We start from the raw sequence: 20472 nt of genomic DNA on the forward strand, positions 1-20472 counted from the left end.
AAATGTTTGTGATTTTAAAATATTGGTGTGATTATTGCAGAAAAAAACATAGTAAGTCTTATTAATTATCTAATTAATTACATAATTTATGTTTATTAATTAATAGATTTTAATAAAATCTATTTTTAGAATCAAGGTTGTTGGATGCTTAGACTGTCATTTGTTTTTTTAATTTTTAACTCAACTTTATTTATTTATTTATTTCCGGAAAAAACTGAGAATTAATAAATGAAACGTTTTGATGTTAAATTGATTAATTTAAACGAAAAATTAATAATTTTTTTAATTATTCTAAAAGTAATCCTTCATTTAAACGACTACACCCGCCATCTAGTGGCAACGACCCATATTATATCGTATTTTGACATTTAAAATCACCGTTTGGTACTATTCCTAAAATACGTGATTTTTACGAAAAAAAAGTTTAATTACACTTGAAATGCAATCAAAACACGTTTATAAGCACTCAAACTACATGTTTCTAGTGATTTAAGGCCCCGCAAAGTGAGTTTATTGCTCCAAATTAATCAGCCAAGTTTGACAGGACATAACCTAACTTTTTTAACTTGTCAATTTGAAAATTAACAAACATATATTTTGAAATATCTTTATTTATGTTTGGTTTTATTTCTTCCAGATCATCCAGTACCATTCCGATATGTCCGTTGAACTGTCATGTAGTGAAGAAAAAGGGAAATTAATAAATTTGATATCGCTGAGTTTTCTGCTGTCACTTAGAGTCATAATGGTAAGATTTCAGAGTCTATATTATTATGTTAAGTTGTTAATCTGGTTTTCTAATCAGATCTTATCGTCCAATGAGATCGTAATCATTTGGGATATGTCACAATGTTCTTTTTAGATCAAGATTTTGCGTCAAAATTAATCAATCTGTCAGATACTTAGAGGATTAACATTTTATTCCTTTATTACATCTATAACTGAAAACCCACAAAGGGAACGAAAATCAAAAACTTTATTAAATCAGAAAAGGCGTATTTATTATTAACAATAATTTTTTAAAAATTATTTACGATACAATTGATTAGATAATTGGTTAACATGGTATGTATTGATAAAGTTGGAGTGGTTTCGCTTAATCATCCAAAACATATGATTCATAAGCATGTTATCTGCACTTAATAATGCGTCAATTGTGGTATATATTGTTAGGAGGCCTTCAAATGTGATAAATCAATCGCAAATCCCGGTGAATTAAGTGTTTATTTTAACTTGTGGTTTCTTTAATAATAATTAATATGACTATGCATGGGCATCACGGAGGCCACCATGGTGGACATCACGGTGGACATCATGGTGGGCATCATGGTGGACACCACGGTGGGCATCATGGAGGACATCATGGTATACATCATGGTATTCATCACGGTGGACATCATGGTATTCACCACGGTAGTACCCATCACAGAATACATCATGATATTCATCACAGACCCCATATACCACCACCTATATTATTTCCACACCATCGCAGACCAAGATCAGAGTGTGTTTGCTGCACGATACTTTAAAACAATATTAAAATCACCACAAAAATTTAAACAGGTATTTATTACCAAAAAGATTGATACATTACTTTCAATTATAATACTTATACTTAATTTATAGAATGATAAATAATTGCTTCGTTAATTCTTCGGCGTCTTCTTTTTAAAAAATCGTAATAAAACTTTTATAAAATGGTGCAACAATTGCAAGAGCAACACCCACAGCAGCAATTAACACCACATCCGCAACAATCACAGCAACCACCGCTGTCTGGTTGTGAATGATCCGGAACCATTTCAATCGGTGGGTTTTGAGCTACTTCGGGTTGCATCTCAATGGGGGGTGCCCAAGCTGTTTGATCTTCGGGAGGCATGTGCCACGGTGGAGGTGGGTGATTCCATGGATCATGAGGAGCAGCCGGCCATCTTCCTTCGGGGTCATCACCCATCATTCACTTTATTTAAATTTTGAATTAAAACGAAACTTTTTTTCACTTTATGATGATTTGAGGCGCACCATTTGCACGAAGAACGTGGCCCACACTGAATAATTTACTTTTATTTTTATGGGTGTTTATATTTTTTTGGGGATTTCATTATCTAATTATTTGTAAATTTATCTAAATCTATTTTTGGATTATCGAAAGAATCCGGGGATTTGGATTTCAAGTGAAATCTGGGTTGGAATTTAAATCAGATTATGAATCATTTTTGTTAGGTTATGGAATTTTTATTTTAAGAAATAAAATCAAATCAAAGTAATATTATTTTATATCTTGCATCCCTTTTGGTTAATATAAGTTTAAACAAAATTTAAAATGGTTGTCCTGGTGGAGCTGGGTGATGATGTTGTGGAGGATGGAATCCTTAACAAAATAAATAAGAACTAAATTTGTTAATAATAAAGATAATTAGTTACCTGGCCATTGTTGTCCTGGTTCTGGCATTAATTCAATCGGTGGTGGGGGTTGTTGAGGATGAGGATGAGGGTGGTGTCCACTCCATTGTGGGGGGCCCATACCTAATTAAAAAAATTAACTCAACAACCTTAATTAAAATTAATAATTTTTACCTGGCATTTGCCCATGATCAGGGAGCAACTCAATGGGTGGTGGTTGAGGTTGAGGTGGTCTATGCCATGGTGGGCGAAAAAATCTTGAATTATTTTCTTCACTCATCTCCAATTAATTCAAATTGTAATAATTTGTTATTATTAGGAGTTCCCACTTTTTATTAATTTATAGCGTCTCAATTTGTAGCCTCTAATAAAAATTTCGGTTGTCTTTGGGTATTTATCCCAATTCGTTATCTCAAATTACAATTTATTTTTTGATCGATTCGATCACGGGACTAAAAAGATTAAAATTATCTTTTCTTGTTTTTACTTTTTATATAAAATACAACGTATTTTTTATTTTATCTTTTTTATTAAACGATTTAATTTGATATTTCAAGGAAAAAAATAAAAAAAATCGTTTTTATTTCTAAGAAAATTTATATTTATTTATAATATGAATTCTAAATACAGATTATCGATTGTAATCATTATTTAAAGTAAATGTTTGGATTAAATGTTAAATTATCTGGATTAATAACATTAAATCGTTTTTGTATTAATGGCGGTGGTGTGGTCCATGATGTGGAGGCCCAAAATGTGGTGGTCTTCCTGGAAGTGGTGGAAAACCTTTATTAAAATTAATTAATAAGGTTTTAAATTAATTTTACTTACAAAAGTGTGGTGGTCTTGGTGGTGGATGATGTGGTCCTGGTGGTGGAGGATGAGGGTGGTGATGAGGTGGTGGAGGGTGAGGATGATGATGGGGAGGTGGTGGAAGATGATGTGGTGGTGGTGGTGGATGATGAGGTGGAGGTGGATGATGATGAGGTGGTGGTGGACGATGATGCGGTGGCGGAGGCATCCTCAAATTATTTTATTTTCAAGTAAAAACTTTCCAAATTATATTTTAATACACCAAAAGCCTCGATACTAAACGATACTAAACCCACGTAGTCACCGAATAAGTATTTATATCGATATCGTCACGTCAAGCGAGCGATTTAAGTTATCTTGTTCCCTTTATTTATTATTGTAGGTAGAAACGTTATCTTTTGGTTTTACCATTTTTTTTTCTGACTCACCTTGTAATAATTAATCATTGTTGATAAAAAGTAAAAATAAAAATTTGGCCAGAACAGAGGATGAATGTGAAGAGGAAATAGAAAATGAACTAACGGAAGTTACTATTCAAAATAAAGACAAAGAAGTAGAAACGAATGGCCAAAGACAATTACCACATCACTTAAAAGATTTCGAAGTATATCATGCTTATTACACATTAATAAATGCGAATGATGAACCAGAAACCTACAGTGAGACAGTAAAAGTAAAGGAATGGTAAGAAGCAATAAAGTAAGAGTTTAATTCATTGGAAAAACTTCAAACTTGGAAGGAAACTTCTTTACCACACTAAATGGATATTCAAAATTAAACAGGACTCCAACTGTTTAACGGGTTTCCAACTGAAAGAACAATATGCTCCTGTAGAAAAATGGCAACAATAAGAACATTAATTATACATGCAGTACAAAAGAATAGGAAGTTGCAACAATTGGATGTACCATCAGAATTCCTGAATGGAGAACATATGTTTGAAGTTTATATAAAAATACAATAAAGTCATAAAGAGATAATGAATCAATCATTATCAATCGTAAATAACAAAAAGGGTACTATTTTGAAGCTAAATCAGGCTGTTTATGAAAGGATCAGAAGAACTAATTGGATATAATGGATATAAAGATGCTGATTGGGTTGGAGACAAACATGATAGAAAAAGTGTATTGTACTTTATGGAAAGAACTCTGTTTCATAGTTTTCACAGAAGCAACGTTTTGTGGCTTTGTCGACAGAGGTTAAAAGAAAAAAATTGATTTCTCCAAAATAATTGGGATTGAAGAAATGAAACTTTTTGAGGTTATAGAGGAACGTTTGAGGTTAGCTTGCACCAAATTTTAAGTTTCCAGGGTGAACGATTCATTTTATATACATTTTATAAAATCGACAATTTAAATTGACATTTGTTGAAAGTGAGGTTAAAACAAAAAAATTGATTTCTCCAAAACATATGGCATTGAAGAAATGAAACTTTTTGAGGTTATAAAAGAAGGTTTGAGGTTAGGTTGTACCAAATTTTAAGCTTCCAGGATAAACGGTTCATTTTATATACATTTTATAAAATTGCCGATTTAAATTGATGTTTATTGAAACTGAGGTTACAAGAAAAAAATTGATTTCTCCAAAACGGTTGGTATTGAAGAAATGAAACTTTTTGAGGTTATAAAAGAAGGTTTGAGGTTAGGTTGTACCAAATTTTAAGCTTTCAGGATAAACGGTTCATTTTATATACATTTTATAAAATTGCCGATTTAAATTGACGTTTATTGAAAGTGAGGTTAAAAGAAAAAAATTGATTTCTCCAAAACGGTTGGTATTGAAGAAATGAAACTTTTTGAGGTTATAAAAGAAGGTTTGAGGTTAGGTTGTACCAAATTTTAAGCTTTCAGGATAAACGGTTCATTTTATATACATTTTATAAAATTGCCGATTTAAATTGACGTTTATTGAAAGTGAGGTTAAAAGAAAAAAATTGATTTCTCCAAAACGGTTGGTATTGAAGAAATGAAACTTTTTGAGGTTATAAAAGAAGGTTTGAGGTTAGGTTGTACCAAATTTTAAGCTTTCAGGATAAACGGTTCATTTTATATACATTTTATAAAATTGCCGATTTAAATTGATGTTTATTGAAACTGAGGTTACAAGAAAAAAATTGATTTCTCCAAAACGGTTGGAATTGAAGAAATGAAACTTTTTGAGGTTATAAAGGAACGTTTGAGGTTAGCTTGCACCAAATTTTAAGTTTCCAGGGTGAACGATTCATTTTATATACATTTTATAAAATCGACAATTTAAATTGACATTTGTTGAAAGTGAGGTTAAAACAAAAAAATTGATTTCTCCAAAACATATGGCATTGAAGAAATGAAACTTTTTGAGGTTATAAAAGAAGGTTTGAGGTTAGGTTGTACCAAATTTTAAGCTTCCAGGATAAACGGTTCATTTTATATACATTTTATAAAATTGCCGATTTAAATTGACGTTTATTGAAAGTGAGGTTAAAAGAAAAAAAATTATTTCTCCAAAACGGTTGGTATTGAAGAAATGAAACTTTTTGAGATCATAAAGGAACGTTTGAGGTTAATTTTAATGATATAATGATAAACGATTGGTTTTTATATACAGGGTGATTCAAAAAACCGCTGACAGACTTCTAGGGCAGGTAATACATCAAAAATTAAGATGAAAAGTGATCAATTATTTATCAAGTGGTTTCTTACAAACTTTGATTAAAGCAGCAGTTTTTGATTGGATTAACAAATTTACTACAATTAAGAAATAAAAGACAATAATTTCTTTCTTGCTTTTTTTATATTAAATTTCCTCGGTACCGGTTTCGACTAAATAGTCATCCTCAGCCGAATCTACATATAGGTTAAAAATAATTACATAAAAACTTAAGTCTATAATTATTAAACTTACGGTCAAATAAAATCTATTTATGAAAAATTGAGCACATCATATTGAAATAAATCTTGCATAAAACATTTTTTAGTGAAAATACTGGAAGTAAAACTAGAATAGAAAAAATAAATGTAAAACTTGACAAAACAGCAAGAAATGACCACTTACATGATAAAGTAAAAGGATAAAAACACTTTAATAAACGGATGTTAACAGATTAGAATGAAAAATTTAAAAAACACGGACACGACATGATAGCAAATCGAAAAGACGATGACATATGGAGTTGGTGAAGAAATTACGGAAGACGGAGGACGGAGTATGCGCGAAATACTAAAATTGACATGCAAATCATAAAGTGGGAATATATAAAAATGTGTATAGAGTTGAATGTATAAAAATGTAGAAAATCGAAATAAATTATGAATTTTGGAGAACGTTAAAAAATGGTGTAAACTTTAAATCTAGTTGATCATTTAACAACGTATATTTATCATTTTTCGAAAATGTAGTTATTTCATATGCCTCCAGAAGGTCCATTTTGAAACCTTTATCAACCCTATGTAATAATTTAATATTTTTATAATCAATTTTATGCAATGTACTGATTGAATGTTTATAAACATTGGATGTGGTTTTATATCCATGCACACTTATTCTGTTACCCTGAATCCCTCTTCTTTGAACTTGACTTCCAGTATTTTCACTAAAAAATGTTTTATGCAAGATTTATTTCAATATGATGTGCTCAATTTTTCATAAATAGATTTTATTTGACCGTAAGTTTAATAATTATAGAATTAAGTTTTTATGTAATTATTTTTAACCTATATGTAGATTCGACTGAGGATGACTGTTTAGTCGAAACCGGTACCGAGGAAATTTAATATAAAAAAAGCAAGAAAGAAGTTATTGTCTTTTATTTCTTAATTTTATAAAAATCTTGCAACATGGATTCTATCACATTCAAATTTACTACAAGCGTGGTTTTCTTGGAAAAAAATTAATTTCTCCAAAACAGTTGGGATTAAAGAAATGAAACTTTTTGAGGTTATAAAGGAAGGTGTGAGGTTATGTAGTACCAAATTTTAAGTTTCCACGATAAACATTTCATTACAGGGCGCTTTAAAATTCGCCTTACAGACTTTTAGGACTTGTAAGAGGTACTAAGTAGATAATATTTTGAATTGGAACGCATGTCCAAAAATGATGAGGCGATATCAATCAAAACCCATCAAGGAGTACACGACCAATTGCGCGTGATATTGATTGCTCTCAGCATCGTACCACCTCATTACTGCCACCCAATTTTGCACCACGCGTTGAGTTCTGTACGAGCTTTCTGCATCAACGAGACCTTACTTCCACGGCGTATCCTCTTCATTGAATGTCATTTTAACACATTAAGGAGGATTTTTCCTCTGGGGTCATATGAAGAGTTTAGTTTTTGAAACTCCTGTACAGACATAAGAAGACCTAGTGGCACGAGTTGTGGTTGCTGCAGAACAGATTTCAGATACATCAGGTGTGATGGGCTGAGTTTACCTTAACATCATTTGTTAGTACAATGCATGCAACGAAGTTGGTCAAACCGCACTTGTAGTGCATCATAATGCCAAAAATTTTGGTTGGTAACATTAACTCAAATTTGTTACTCATAAACTCTCAAAAGTTGATATCAATTTTTGTTATGGTGTTCCCCTGACGCCACAACAACTGTTGATTTAAATTCAGGAATCATTCATCAAAGGATTTTGATTGGTTTTGAAATCTGAGTTATGAAAACTAAATTTTGAAAAGTTTTCTGAACGCTGGAAGCTATCTGGTTCTTAACAGCACGACATAGAAGTCGTGGAGCGAAGGGTTGCAGAGCGATGTTACTCAAAGCATTTCTCAAAATCTTCTCAAAAGACAAAGAACCGAAGTACAAAATCAAAAGAGATCTAAGTTTTGAAAACTGAATTTTGGAGTCACTTTTTAGTGAATATCTTCGACAAAATCATTGGCTTCATCAACAGCAAAGCCTCTTTCTGTACAAAATTCGTACTTTGAAAAATTTGGGAAAGCAAAAGACTGCGTTTTGATAATATCGTTCGACAAACTGGTCTCTTCAGCTAAGAAGGTTTGTCAGAAAAAGCAACAATGCCTCTGAAATTTTAGGATAAAGGTGGTTATTAAGATTCAAACAAACCCAGCGCCTCGGCCGCAAGCGACCTTGGCAAAATAAAATAATATCACATATTTTAGATGCAAATTTGTGGAATAAGCACATAGTAATGTCAGATAAAGTCAGATAAAATCCCAATATTTGATTAATGGATGCAGCCCCTCGGCCACAAGCAACCTCAACGAAATGGAACGATATACATTTTGAGTAAACTAAAATTATTTATTCGATAAAGATATAGATATAAAGATGCTGATTGGGTTGGAATAAGCACATAGTAATGTCAGATAAAGTCAGATAAAATCCCAATATTTGATTAATGGATGCAGCCCCTCGGCCACAAGCAACCTCAACGAAATGGAACTATATACATTTTGAGTACACTAAAATTATTTATTCTATAAAGATATAGATATAAAGATGCTGATTGGGTTGGAATAAGCATATAGTAATGTCAGATAAAGTCAGATAAAATCCCAATATTTGATGACTGGATGCAGCTCCTCGGCCACAAGCAACCTCAACGAAATGGAACGATATACATTTTGAGTAAACTAAAATTATTTATTCGATAAAGATATAGATATAAAGATGCTGATTGGGTTGGAATAAGCACATAGTAATGTCAGATAAAGTCAGATAAAATCCCAATATTTGATTAATGGATGCAGCTCCTCGGCCACAAGCAACCTCAACGAAATGGAACGATATACATTTTGAGTAAACTAAAATTATTTATTCGATAAAGATATAGATATAAAGATGCTGATTGGGTTGGAATAAGCACATAGTAATGTCAGATAAAGTCAGATAAAATCCCAATATTTAATTAATGGATGTAGCCCCTCGGCCACAAGCAACCTCAACGAAATGGAACGATATACATTTTGAGTAAACTAAAATTATTTATTCGATAATACAGTTTGATTAAGTGTAAAGAATCTTTTAAACAACTGTAAAAGTAAAGTTTTATTCAACAAATTACCACGAAATTAGTTAATCTTTGAGATTTTGGTTAAAATTGAATTATTATTCAGTCGAAAACTAGAAGTTTCAAACAGGGAATTTTAATAAACGTCAACCGAACTCGTGATTTAATAAATCTTTGGTGTTCCACTCGACAGGTACTACAAATTAAAACTGGTCCTCTACACCGAAAAAAAGAAAAACTGGAAAGAGAAAAACTCGGGGAAGTCGTTACATTGAAAAACCGAACTCCGGTAGTGGTAAAACCGCCGACCGGAAAATTATAATTGAGATCTCCTCGAATTAGAGTTCCCTTTTAATTAAATGTACACAAGCCTTGGTAGCAGGCGATGAAGGAACAAGAACCCGTTACCTAACAATAAGGGTCAGTATTCGTGGTAAGGAAAAATTAGAAAACTCCATCTAACTTTGCTTATTAAGGAACACGCAAGGATCTACTTCAATTAGAGTTTTTTGAGTCCTTTAGTTTTCCTTTTTTTAAGGATGCCCTTAATACCTTCACGGGGCATTTCGCAAATTTATTGCGAGAAAAATAGTAATGGGGGGTCCATCAACAACGCACATAAACCATTTTATAGGTTATAAAAAAACTCTTTATGGGGTACATTTTTATGGGGTTGTGTTCTATTCTTTTATACACAATAAAGGATTCGATTCCTTTTTATTTCCGGATTTCCTTTCTTTTTTAAACCGCAACTTAGTAATTACAAAATATCTTAAGCAAAAGGGTTTAAAATTAATTAAAACTTGTCGCCCTCACCCCATTTTACAGAAATAATTCACCCACCCCTTAAAGATGAAATGCCAACTCTTGGAAAGTTGATTATTAAATTCTCCGTTACGTCACAAGTAATAATAATACTTGCTAGGAATTCAAACTCAGTGTTCGTTTTCTTTTCCTCCCCCCTTTCCAAGAAAAGATATTTCCCCCCTTAGCTTTTGTTCGACGACGACCCAGTTCCTTTGACGTTTCAACACATTACCGTCTCAATTACGACTCGTGAAACCATCCCCCACGTTTTATTCATATCCAGTTGCAACCTGGGATTAAGTCTTCGCCGACGACGTCGATAACGAAGACTTGTACGTTGTTGTTGGGTGTCGTACCTTGAAAAGCGAATGTGAAGAGGAGGCGAGCAATCGCAGATAAGCGGATAAGAGTCGTGGGCGAAACTCATTTGCGTCCTCGCTTTTCGACGAAACGGTTTCAAAGGAGGCCGACGAGAACAACGTTCTTACAATGAGAAACGATCCTCCGTTGCGTACGAGGACAAACAAAGCGACCAATCATCAAGTTGAGTGCTTCGGAGAAACTATGATTTTAGTCGGGGTTTTTTTATCCCCCCTTTTTCGTTATTATTATAAGTGACATATATAAAACTGATAATAAAGAATGTTAAATGATATATTTAACGTTATATGTGAGAAAAGATCGAGGAAAATGCTTAAATAGCATGATATAGGATTAAAAATCAATAAATTCAGTATTTACTGATTATGGACAACTTGGAATAATAGTTTTTAATCATTTAGACAACTTTTTAAAGATTGCAGAACAATTTTGCAAAGCTCTAATCATTTTTCAAACAGTTTTCAGTTATTTTGAAGAACTTGGGAAAGTAGTGAAGCAAGTTTGAATCATTAGACAAGCTTATTATTATAAGTGACATATATAGAAGTGATAATAAAGAATGTTAAATAATATATTTAACGTTATATGTGAGAAAAGATCGAGGAAAATGCTTAAGTAGCATGATATAGGATTAAAAATCAATAAATTCAGTGTTTACTGATTATGGACAACTTGGAATAATAGTTTTTAATCATTTAGACAAGTTTTCAAAGATTGCAGAACAATTTTACGAAGCACTAATAATTTTCAAACAGTTTTCAGTTATTTTGAAGAACTTGGGAAAGTAGTGAAGCAAGTTTGAATCATTTAGACAAGCTTATTATTATAAGTGACATATATAGAAGTGATAATAAAGAATGTTAAATGATATATTTAACGTTATATGTGAGAAAAGATCGAGGAAAATGCTTAAATAGCATGATATAGGATTAAAAATCAATAAATTCAGTATTTACTGATTATGGACAACTTGGAATAATAGTTTTTAATCATTTAGACAACTTTTTAAAGATTGCAGAACAATTTTGCAAAGCTCTAATCATTTTTCAAACAGTTTTCAGTTATTTTGAAGAACTTGGGAAAGTAGTGAAGCAAGTTTGAATCATTAGACAAGCTTATTATTATTAGTGACATATATAGAAGTGATAATGAAGCATGTTAAATGATATATTTAACGTTATATGTGAGAAAAGATCGAGGAAAATGCTTAAATAGCATGATATAGGATTAAAAATCAATAAATTCAGTATTTACTGATTATGGACAACTTGGAATAATAGTTTTTAATCATTTAGACAACTTTTTAAAGATTGCAGAACAATTTTGCAAAGCTCTAATCATTTTTCAAACAGTTTTCAGTTATTTTGAAGAACTTGGGAAAGTAGTGAAGCAAGTTTGAATCATTTAGACAAGCTTATTATTATAAGTGACATATATAGAAGTGATAATAAAGAATGTTAAATGATATATTTAACGTTATATGTGAGAAAAGATCGAGGAAAATGCTTAAATAGCATGATATACGATTAAAAATCAATAAATTCAGTATTTACTGATTATGGACAACTTGGAATAATTGTTTTTAATCGTTTAGACAAGTTTTCAAAGATTGCAGAACAATTTTGCAAAGCTCTAATCATTTTTCAAACAGTTTTCAGTTATTTTGAAGAACTTGGGAAAGTTGTGAAGCAAGTTTGAATCATTTAGACAAGCTTATTATTATAAGTGACATGTATAGAAGTGATAATAAAGAATGTTAAATGATATATTTAACGTTATATGTGAGAAAAGATCGAGGAAAATGCTGAAGCAGCATGATATAGGATTAAAAATCAATAAATTCAGTATTTACTGATTATGGACAACTTGGAATAACAGTTTTTAATCATTTAGACAAGTTTTCAAAGATTGCAGAAGAATTTTACGAAGCACTAATAATTTTCAAACAGTTTTCAGTTATTTTGAAGAACTTGGGAAAGTAGTGAAGCAAGTTTGAATCATTAGACAAGCTTATTATTATAAGTGACATATATAGAAGTGATAATAAAGAATGTTAAATAATATATTTAACGTTATATGTGAGAAAAGATCGAGGAAAATGCTTAAGTAGCATGATATAGGATTAAAAATCAATAAATTCAATGTTTACTGATTATGGACAACTTGGAATAATAGTTTTTAATCATTTAGACAAGTTTTCAAAGATTGCAGAACAATTTTGCAAAGTTCTAATCATTTTTCAAACAGTTTTCAGTTATTTTGAAGAACTTGGGAAAGTTATGAAGCAAGTTTGAATCATTTAGACAAGCTTATTATTGTAAGTGACATATATAGAAGTGATAATAAAGAATGTTAAATGATATATTTAACGTTATATGTGAGAAAAAATCGAGGAATATGCTTAAGTAGCATGACATAGGTTTAAAAATCAATAAATTCAGTATTTACTGATTATGGACAACTTGGAATAACAGTTTTTAATCATTTAGACAAGTTTTCAAAGATTGCAGAAGAATTTTACGAAGCACTAATAATTTTCAAACAGTTTTCAGTTATTTTGAAGAACTTGGGAAAGTAGTGAACCAAGTTTGAATCATTTAGACAAGTTTACAAAGGTTTTTAACCATTTTGCATAAAAGAAAAACGTTTTATTTATTTAATTAATGACAGAAAAGTCTTTACAGAAAACTTTTTTAATCTGTTCATTCAAAATGTTTAGATTTTTGTTAAAATGATTTATTTAAGAAAAAACTTACTAATTCGATAGGTTTAATCAATTTTTTAATCATTAATTCAAAATTTAGGTTTATTTATAAACAATTACTCCCCCCATCTAGCGGTAATCAACCGTATCACATAAAGTTTTTGACATGTCAGATCATTATTTGTTGCTCTTCCTAAAAACACAAATTTTTAAGATAGAAAAGATTAATCGAACCTTAAAAACAATCGATATACGTTTTAAAACAGTTAATTTATCTATTCTAAGTGATTTAAGATCCCAAAAAGTGATTTTATTACCCCAAATCAATCAGTGAAGTTTTGACAGGAACATAACCTAACTTTTTTATCTTGTCAATTTGAAATTTTTGTGAATTTTCAAAAATTTGAGTGTTTTATTTAAGAAAAAGCATAGTGAGTCGATTGATTTTATTAATTTTAAATCATATAACAATTATAACATAATAGATATCACTTTTTGGAGTTAAAAACAGAAAATTAATCATTATAACAATTACCCCCGCCATCTAGCGGTAACATATTAAATCGTACTTTTGACATTTCCAGTCACCGGCGGCTACTCTACCTAAAATACAAGATTTTTATGATAAAAAAGTTTAATTACACCGAAAAAGCAATCAAAATACGTTTATAAGCATTCAAACTATATATTTGTAGTGATTTAAGTCCCGCGAAGTGATTTTATTACACAAAATTAATCAGTGAAATTTTGACAGCAACATAACCTATCTTGTCACTTTAAAATTTTTGAGAATTTTCAAGTATTATTTAAGAAAAAGTAAGGTAAGTGGCGTTATAGTAAGAAAATGTTTAATAAAATGCATAAAAATAGGAAGAAATAAAGGATGGAGATGAAATGAAGGGAAAAGGTGTGTAAAAACGACTTCCACTTTTTGGGTGGAAACGCACAGAACCGAATTCAGTAATATTTCAAGTAAATGTCGTATAACTCAAAATCTACCGGAGCTCGACGTATCGCCCCTCGATATATCCTCGCGACGATGGTCCATACGTAAAAAGGGGGCTCATATCGGTGAAAAATTCGGTGAGATTTATCGCGCGGATCTTTAGAAAAGCGGAAGTCGTCGGCTCCATACATAAAAACCTCTCAGCGTAGCACGTTTTGCCTTCGTTACACTCTGTGAAAAGATTTAGAAAGCTCAGAAGACCGAAATCCATTTTAAATTTAATTCAAAATTGATTCATCCTAATTTCTAAAGCAAAAAAAATCTTTACAATCACAAAGACGTTTGTTTTATAAACGCTAACCCGATTTACGCCCCAAAAGGATTATCCCGATTTAGAGCCGCCCCTTGTTTTCTTTTGCGCGTCGCTAAAGGGGGGACCGAGGTTTTAAGAAAACACGAGGGGCGTCAATCCCTATAAATATTCAAACAAAGTCGATCCTCAACAACCTGAATCCACAACAAGGTGGAGGAATCTTAGTTGCAATAAAAAATAAAAGAAATTAATTTGTTCCTTGAAACGTTTTTATTATTCCTCTTCTTTTTTACTTCAACATTTTCTGGAAAACTTTGCTGGAACGATTTTCGAAGTTTATATCCGAGCCTAAAACTTCTCCTCGTCTCGCATAATGCAATAACCGGGCTTATTTCCCGTCGGGACGACATCGTCGTGTTTATCTTGAACGTTATTGTGTTATATCGGCGGGTTTTTCCAAAACTCTCCGAACGCAATTTTGGACCTGTAGTTCGTCAGCATAAACATGATTTCGTTTCCGCAACTTTTTTCCTCTTTATCAAAACACTTTCTCTCAAAACGACGGTTTTATTTTTGTTTTATTTTCAATTTGATGTGGTTTAAGCATTTTTCCATCGAAACATTTTGATGACGAAAGTTAGAAATATCGTTTTCGAGTTAAAAAGAGAAAATTATTTAAACAATTACCCCGCCATCTAGCGGTATCATTAAGTCGTACTTTTGACATTTTAAGTCACCGGCGGCTACTCCCTAAAATATAAGAAATTTATGATAAAAAAGTTTAATTACACCGGAAAAGCAATCAAAATACGTTTATAAGCACTCAAACTATATATTTCCAGTGATTTAAGATCCTGCGAAGTGATTTTATTACTCAAAATTAATCAGTGAAGTTTTGACAGAAACATAACCTAACTTTTTTAATTTTTGTGAATTTTCAAAAATTGGTGTGGCTTATTTCAGAAAAAGCAGGGTCAGTCGATTGATTTTATTAATTTTAAATCATATAATAATTATGACTTAATAGATAAAACTTTTTCGAGTTAAAAAGAGAAAATTAGTCATTTAAACAATTACCCCCGCCATCTAGCGGTAACATATTAAATCGTAATTTTGACATTTCGAGTTACCGGCGGTTATTCTCCCTAAAAATACAAGATTTTTATGATAAAAAAGTTTAATTACACCGGAAAAGCAATCAAAATACGTTTATAAGCGCTCAAACTATATATTTGTAGTGATTTAAGATCCCGCGAAGTGATTTTATTACTCAAAATGAATCAGTGAATTTTTGACAGAAACATAACCTAACTTTTTTAATTTTTGTAAATTTTCAAAAATTGGTGTGACTTATTTCAGAAAAAGCATGGTGAGTCGATTGATTTTATTAATTTTAAATCATATAATAATTATGTCCTAATAGATAAAACTTTTTCGAGTTAAAAAGAGAAAATTAATCATTTAAACAATTACCCCCGCCATCTAGCGGTAACATATTAAATCATACCTTTGACATTTCGAGTTACCGGCGGTTACTCTCCCTAAAAATACAAGATTTTTATGATAAAAAAGTTTAATTACACCGGAAAAGAAATCAAAATACGTTTATAAGCACTCAAACTATATATTTCCAGTGATTTAAGATCCCGTGAAGTGAATTCATTACTCAAAATTAATCAGTGAAGTTTTGACAGGAACATAACCTAACTTTTTTATCTTGTCAATTTAAAATTTTTGTGAATTTTCGAAAATTAGAGTGATTTATTTAAGAAAAAGCATGGTGAGTCGATTGATTTTATTAATTTTAAATCATATAACAATTATGACATAATAGATAAAACTTTTTTTGGGAATTTTTTTTATTTTCAATTTGATGTGTTTTAAGCATTTTTCCATCGAAACATTTTGATGACGATATCGTTCTGGTCGTAAACTACTTTATTGCCGGGCGATTTTAATTCGCCCCTCGACCTGAATGAATAATGCAAACGTTTCGGCTCGTATGTGATATGCCTACGAAAATATTAAAACGTTTTTACCCCCCCGATCAGTTTTGATCACCCTTTTCAAATAATTTATTCGCAAAAAATGTATGCTTAATGTTATTGAAGGTGAGAGTGTCCATCTACATTCGAATTTGTGTCCTCGAGACGAACTTTTTGAATGATTTAAAGGATTCTATTCGAACTGTGACGAGGGTGCCTTGTATATTATTTATCTTTCAGTTACCTAAAATTTAATAAAAAAAATATAATATATATATAATATATTTTTAATATAATATATTTTTAATAAAACAATTTTTATTCTTAATCTTAACAATTTTCGTTTCGTATTAACTTAATTTATGAAGATTTAAAACACCTTTTTGATCTTTTTCTCTTCTTTTTCTTTTTGGTTTCATTCTTAGCCTTCGAGAAAGAAATATTAAAAGGCGGGTTTGCGAAAAACTTACTTTTAGTTATCGTACCTCATCCCGGACCTAGTCTACATAATTCATGAAGTTGCGCAACTTTTATCTACATCCGCTTATTGACATTTTGCAGGTTATGCCCCGTGACGAACTTTGTTTTACCCCCCTCGAAACGGTATAAAACTTCATTTCACCTTGGCAAGTTTCAACTCCACCAGGAATCTTTTTCTTCATCTTTCTCTTTAAACGTTCGCAATTTCATGTTTTAGCATAACACTAAAATGACTACGAAGTTTAATTATCTTGTATCTTTAACAAAACAAATTGTATACAATAAAGGATGAAATTCTTCAACTTTGACTCTTCAACTCTTTGTCGAAGCAATTTTTAACCAAATTCTTGATTGTAATTAATAAAATAAACATTGTTAATCCCCTACAAAAAAGAAAAACATTTATAAACACTCAAATTGTTTATTTATAACAATTTATACCTGTTGAAATGATATACAAAGTTTTGACAGAAAACATAACCTCACTTTTTTAATCTATTCATTAAAAATTTATTAAAAATAATTTATTTAAGAAAACAAACATACTAATTCGATTGATTTTATTAATTCTTTAATCATTAATTAATTCCAAAATTTAAGTTTTATTTAATTAATAAATTTTAATGAAAAGTCGTTATTAAACAATTACTCCCCCCATCTAGCGGTAATCATCCGTATCAAATTAAGTTTTTTGACGTTTTAAACGTTTGTTTGTGACTCTTCCTAAAAAACGCGAATTTTTAGAGTAAAACTGTTTAAGTGAATCTCGAAAATACTCAAAATACTTTTTTAAACACTCAATGTATTCATTCCGAGTGATTTAAGATCCCAAAACGTGATTTTTTTGCTTCAAATGAATCTTCGAAGTTTTGACAGAAACAACTTAACCTTACGACCTTGACGATTTAAAATGTTTGTGATTTTAAAATATTGGTGTGATTATTGCAGAAAAAACGTAGTAAGTCGATTAATTTTATTAATTATCTAATTAATTACATAATTTATGCTTTTTAATTAATAAATTTTAATAAAATCTATTTTTAGAATCAAGGTTGGTTGGATGCTTAGACTGTCATTTGTTTTTTTAATTTTTAACTCAACTTTATTTATTTATTTATTTACGAAAAAACTTAATTAGAATTAATGGTTAATGAATTAATTGGTGTTAAAAAGTGAAATTTAATTTAAACAATTTTTTTAATTATTCTAAAAATAATCCTTCATTTAAACTGCTACACCCGCCATCTAGTGGCAATGACCCATATTAAATCGTACTTTTGACATTTCAAATCACCGTTTGCTACTCTTCCTAAAATACACGATTTTTACAAAAAAAAAATTTAATTGCACCGAAAAAGCAATTAAAACACGTTTATAAGCACTCAAACTATATATTTCTAGTGATTTAAGACCCCGCGAAGTGATTTTATTGCTCCAAATTAATCGGCGAAGTTTTGACAGAAACATAACCTAACTTTTTTATCTTGTCTTTTGAAAATTTTGGTGAATATTCAAAAATTGGTGTGGTTTATTTAATAAACAATAATGTCGACATTTTTTATGTAAGTAGTCACTCAAGAATGTTGGTTTCTACATCTCCGCCGGAATTTTGTATTTTTTTACCTCTATGTTGATATCTTTACTTATCTTTGCTTCTATTTGTTCTAGATCATGCAGTGCCGATTCGACTATGATCTGAAGAAAGAGCTGTGCTTTCTGCTATCAATTAGAGTTATAATGGTAAGATTTCTGACTCACTTTAATGATTATATTGTGCTAAGTTATACATCTGGTTTTCTAATCAGATCTTATTATTCTTGCGTTAAAATAAGGAAGTTAAATTCACACCACATGTGAGGTTAGCAATTGGCACCTTTTTCGTTTTTATCTTATAACTTTTTTAGAACGTTGAAAAAGATAAAATTTTTTTCCATCAAATTTAAAGAAACACGAAGAACAATAATACTTTCAGCTAAGGGTAACCTCCCGCAAGGGAAATAATGAAAGTATTAAGTTTGCAAGACGTTCAAAAAAGGAGGTGGAAAAGACGCACTGGGAACACGAGGAATATTTTCTCGTGCCACCCTCCCCGTTAAAAGTTTTAATGCTCGCGAGTCGTTTCGTCCGTTCAAATTGGGGGTAGGGGGAAAGAGCATGGAAATCGAAAAACTACTAAAAGCCAATAAATCGAAAAGAAGAAGAAGAAGTCTGTACCTCACTCGGAATCCATCGATTACATTCAAATTTCAACGAAGTCGGCGATAAATCCGTGTTACTCGCGGTCGAATACCGTTCGAATAACAAAGTTACCGACAGTCAAACGCCCGCGAGGATTAATTTCTGGTGGTAGAAATACGCGGGAGGCTCTTAAATCAATCTGTTTGAGTTGAGTTGCAAATAACACCCTATTTTTTCTTGTTTTTTTTTAAATTTATTTTCGAATTCAATAAAAAAATCCTAATTTTATCCTACAAACACCAATCCTATATTAATTTATCCCCATTTTGTGGCAGCCGGTCTATAATCGTCCAATTAGCTTCAATTAGTTCGGATAATGCGTATTATTTGTCCACCCATTACGATAATTACCTGTTTACCGTTTTTACAAATTGGCCGTTTTAATTATGGCCCCCGGATAAACGACCTAAAACTCACCCCAAACTTTTCAGACCTTTCACCCCCGATCGGGTTTTGATTGAAATTAACGCGAATTTATTTATTCATTCGACTAAATTACCAACCGAAGCGAAAATCCCGTACTCGCTGTCATTTTCTTCTTCGGTTTCCTGCTGGGGTTGTATAGATTTACGAGATCAAAGGACCATCCCCCTCGAAACCGATTCGAAAAGGTTCTTATTTCAACTTGAATACGAGAGGGATACTAGCTCTCTTCTCGATGGTGAAATAGTATCGATTTTCCATGTTGATGTACTAGATGGGTAGTTTTATGAATTTAAAGTTGAAGTGGTAGAAAAATGTGCTTTGTTCGACTTTTTAAGATTTCCTTTATCCCCGCGTATGGTGGCGACGAAGGTAATGCAAAGGTTGTGTTGGTATCCAAGGGGGGTTCTAATATGGATTATACGAGGAGTAGATGGAGAGCTTTCAAGAGCTTCCATGGAAACAGGAAGAATGTTATAGATGACATAATTATTACTTTTTTTATAATTTAATATTGCTAAAATTAAGTTTAACATAAATATTTTATCGTAATATCGAATAAATATTTCTATGGAGGGATTTGTACGAGTAAACTTGCTGACTATGCTGCCAATTACCGAAGAGAGCAGAACGAGAATGAATAAATTTATGAAAAAGGAGAGGGCTCGTTTTGTTGATTTCCTTTAGCCTCGAGAATGTCGTCGTTGAGACGAAAAAAAGGGAAGCCACGAATCTCTGGGAAGGGAGCAATCAGCGTCTGGCGTTTTGAATTGCCGACGTCGTTAATATTCGTTGGTCGTTTTTGAATATAATTTCCTAAGAAATTCGTAGCTGCTAAACGAATTTTATTTTAAAATTCATCAAGTATTTTTATGTATTCGCAGAATTCAATACTAGAGATATGAACAAAAAATTAATTTTGCGCTAACATGAAATTAAAAATACAATTTCATTTAAACAAACTGTTCAATATGACGACCGTTCTGTCCCAGACACTTGCGACACCTCGT

General features: G+C 31.2%; 4 protein-coding genes and 1 long non-coding RNA gene across 18 annotated transcripts in view; 2 read left to right on the forward strand and 3 right to left on the reverse strand.

The window, feature by feature from the left end:
• LOC111418634 (uncharacterized) overlaps positions 1-12980 on the forward strand; it is a 28312-nt gene extending 15332 nt beyond the window's left edge. For 6 of the 10 annotated variants that reach the window (XM_071195952.1, XM_071195953.1, XM_071195948.1 and 3 more), the window contains exons 4-6: positions 638-748; positions 1285-1566; positions 1630-2270. In XM_071195952.1, the coding sequence (XP_071052053.1) occupies positions 638-748; positions 1285-1566; positions 1630-1641 (405 nt within the window). In that variant the 3' untranslated portion in view covers positions 1642-2270. Of the gene's footprint in view, positions 1-637; positions 1567-1629; positions 2271-10831 lie in introns of those variants that run through there. The other 4 variants (XR_011640372.1, XR_011640371.1, XR_011640373.1 and 1 more) reach the window with 4 other exon arrangements.
• LOC111418635 (uncharacterized) lies at positions 2262-2813 on the reverse strand. Its single transcript, XM_023051258.2, has 3 exons — positions 2581-2813; positions 2428-2529; positions 2262-2374 (listed from the first exon to the last, which is right to left on the reverse strand). The coding sequence occupies exons 1-3, from the start codon at positions 2684-2686 to the stop codon at positions 2322-2324; spliced, it is 261 nt and encodes an 86-aa protein (XP_022907026.1). The 5' UTR covers positions 2687-2813; the 3' UTR covers positions 2262-2321.
• On the reverse strand, positions 2991-5986 carry LOC139429784 (uncharacterized). 2 transcript variants are annotated; one of them, XR_011640374.1, is made up of 2 exons: positions 3238-5986; positions 2991-3174 (listed from the first exon to the last, which is right to left on the reverse strand). XR_011640374.1 is itself a non-coding variant. In XM_071195955.1 (2 exons), exons 1-2 carry the CDS (start codon positions 3425-3427, stop codon positions 3122-3124), a joined length of 261 nt encoding a protein of 86 aa, XP_071052056.1. In that variant the 5' UTR covers positions 3428-4187; the 3' UTR covers positions 2991-3121. The 2 variants fall into 2 exon arrangements, 1 of the variants encoding a protein (XP_071052056.1); XM_071195955.1 differs by having other exon boundaries at positions 2991-3192; positions 3238-4187.
• Positions 12981-13229: 249 nt separating the features above from the next.
• The window catches only part of LOC111421425 (uncharacterized), a 160597-nt gene continuing 153354 nt past the window's right edge, over positions 13230-20472 (forward strand). Inside the window, exons 1-2 of one of the 4 annotated variants that reach the window (XM_071195946.1) lie at positions 13230-13898; positions 18470-18541. The gene's annotated coding sequence lies outside the window, so the exon portion shown is untranslated. Of the gene's footprint in view, positions 13899-15844; positions 16117-17475; positions 17760-18111; positions 18364-18469; positions 18542-20472 lie in introns of those variants that run through there. The other 3 variants (XM_071195943.1, XM_071195944.1, XM_071195945.1) reach the window with 3 other exon arrangements.
• LOC111418636 (uncharacterized) lies at positions 16117-17291 on the reverse strand. Its single transcript, XR_002706848.2, has 3 exons — positions 17243-17291; positions 16807-17184; positions 16117-16747 (listed from the first exon to the last, which is right to left on the reverse strand). It is a non-coding gene; the product is annotated as an uncharacterized lncRNA (long non-coding RNA).

This window comes from Onthophagus taurus, chromosome 5 (genome assembly GCF_036711975.1).
Source record: "Onthophagus taurus isolate NC chromosome 5, IU_Otau_3.0, whole genome shotgun sequence".
Taxonomy (NCBI): Eukaryota; Metazoa; Arthropoda; class Insecta; order Coleoptera; family Scarabaeidae; genus Onthophagus; species Onthophagus taurus.

What these genes read in the sequence shown, in the direction of transcription:
- LOC111418635 (XM_023051258.2), bottom strand. Translation starts at nt 2,686, where the DNA reads ATGAGTGAAGAAAATAATTCAAGATTTTTTCGCCCACCATGGCATAGA. An exon ending in TGATCATGGGCAAATGCCAG is followed by an intron (nt 2,530 to 2,580) that starts GTAAAAATTATT and finishes TTTTTTAATTAG; the next exon opens with GTATGGGCCCCCCACAATGG. An exon ending in ACCAGGACAACAATGGCCAG is followed by an intron (nt 2,375 to 2,427) that starts GTAACTAATTAT and finishes TATTTTGTTAAG; the next exon opens with GATTCCATCCTCCACAACAT.
- LOC139429784 (XM_071195955.1), bottom strand. Translation starts at nt 3,427, where the DNA reads ATGCCTCCGCCACCGCATCATCGTCCACCACCACCTCATCATCATCCA. An exon ending in ACCAAGACCACCACACTTTT is followed by an intron (nt 3,193 to 3,237) that starts GTAAGTAAAATT and finishes ATTTTAATAAAG; the next exon opens with GTTTTCCACCACTTCCAGGA.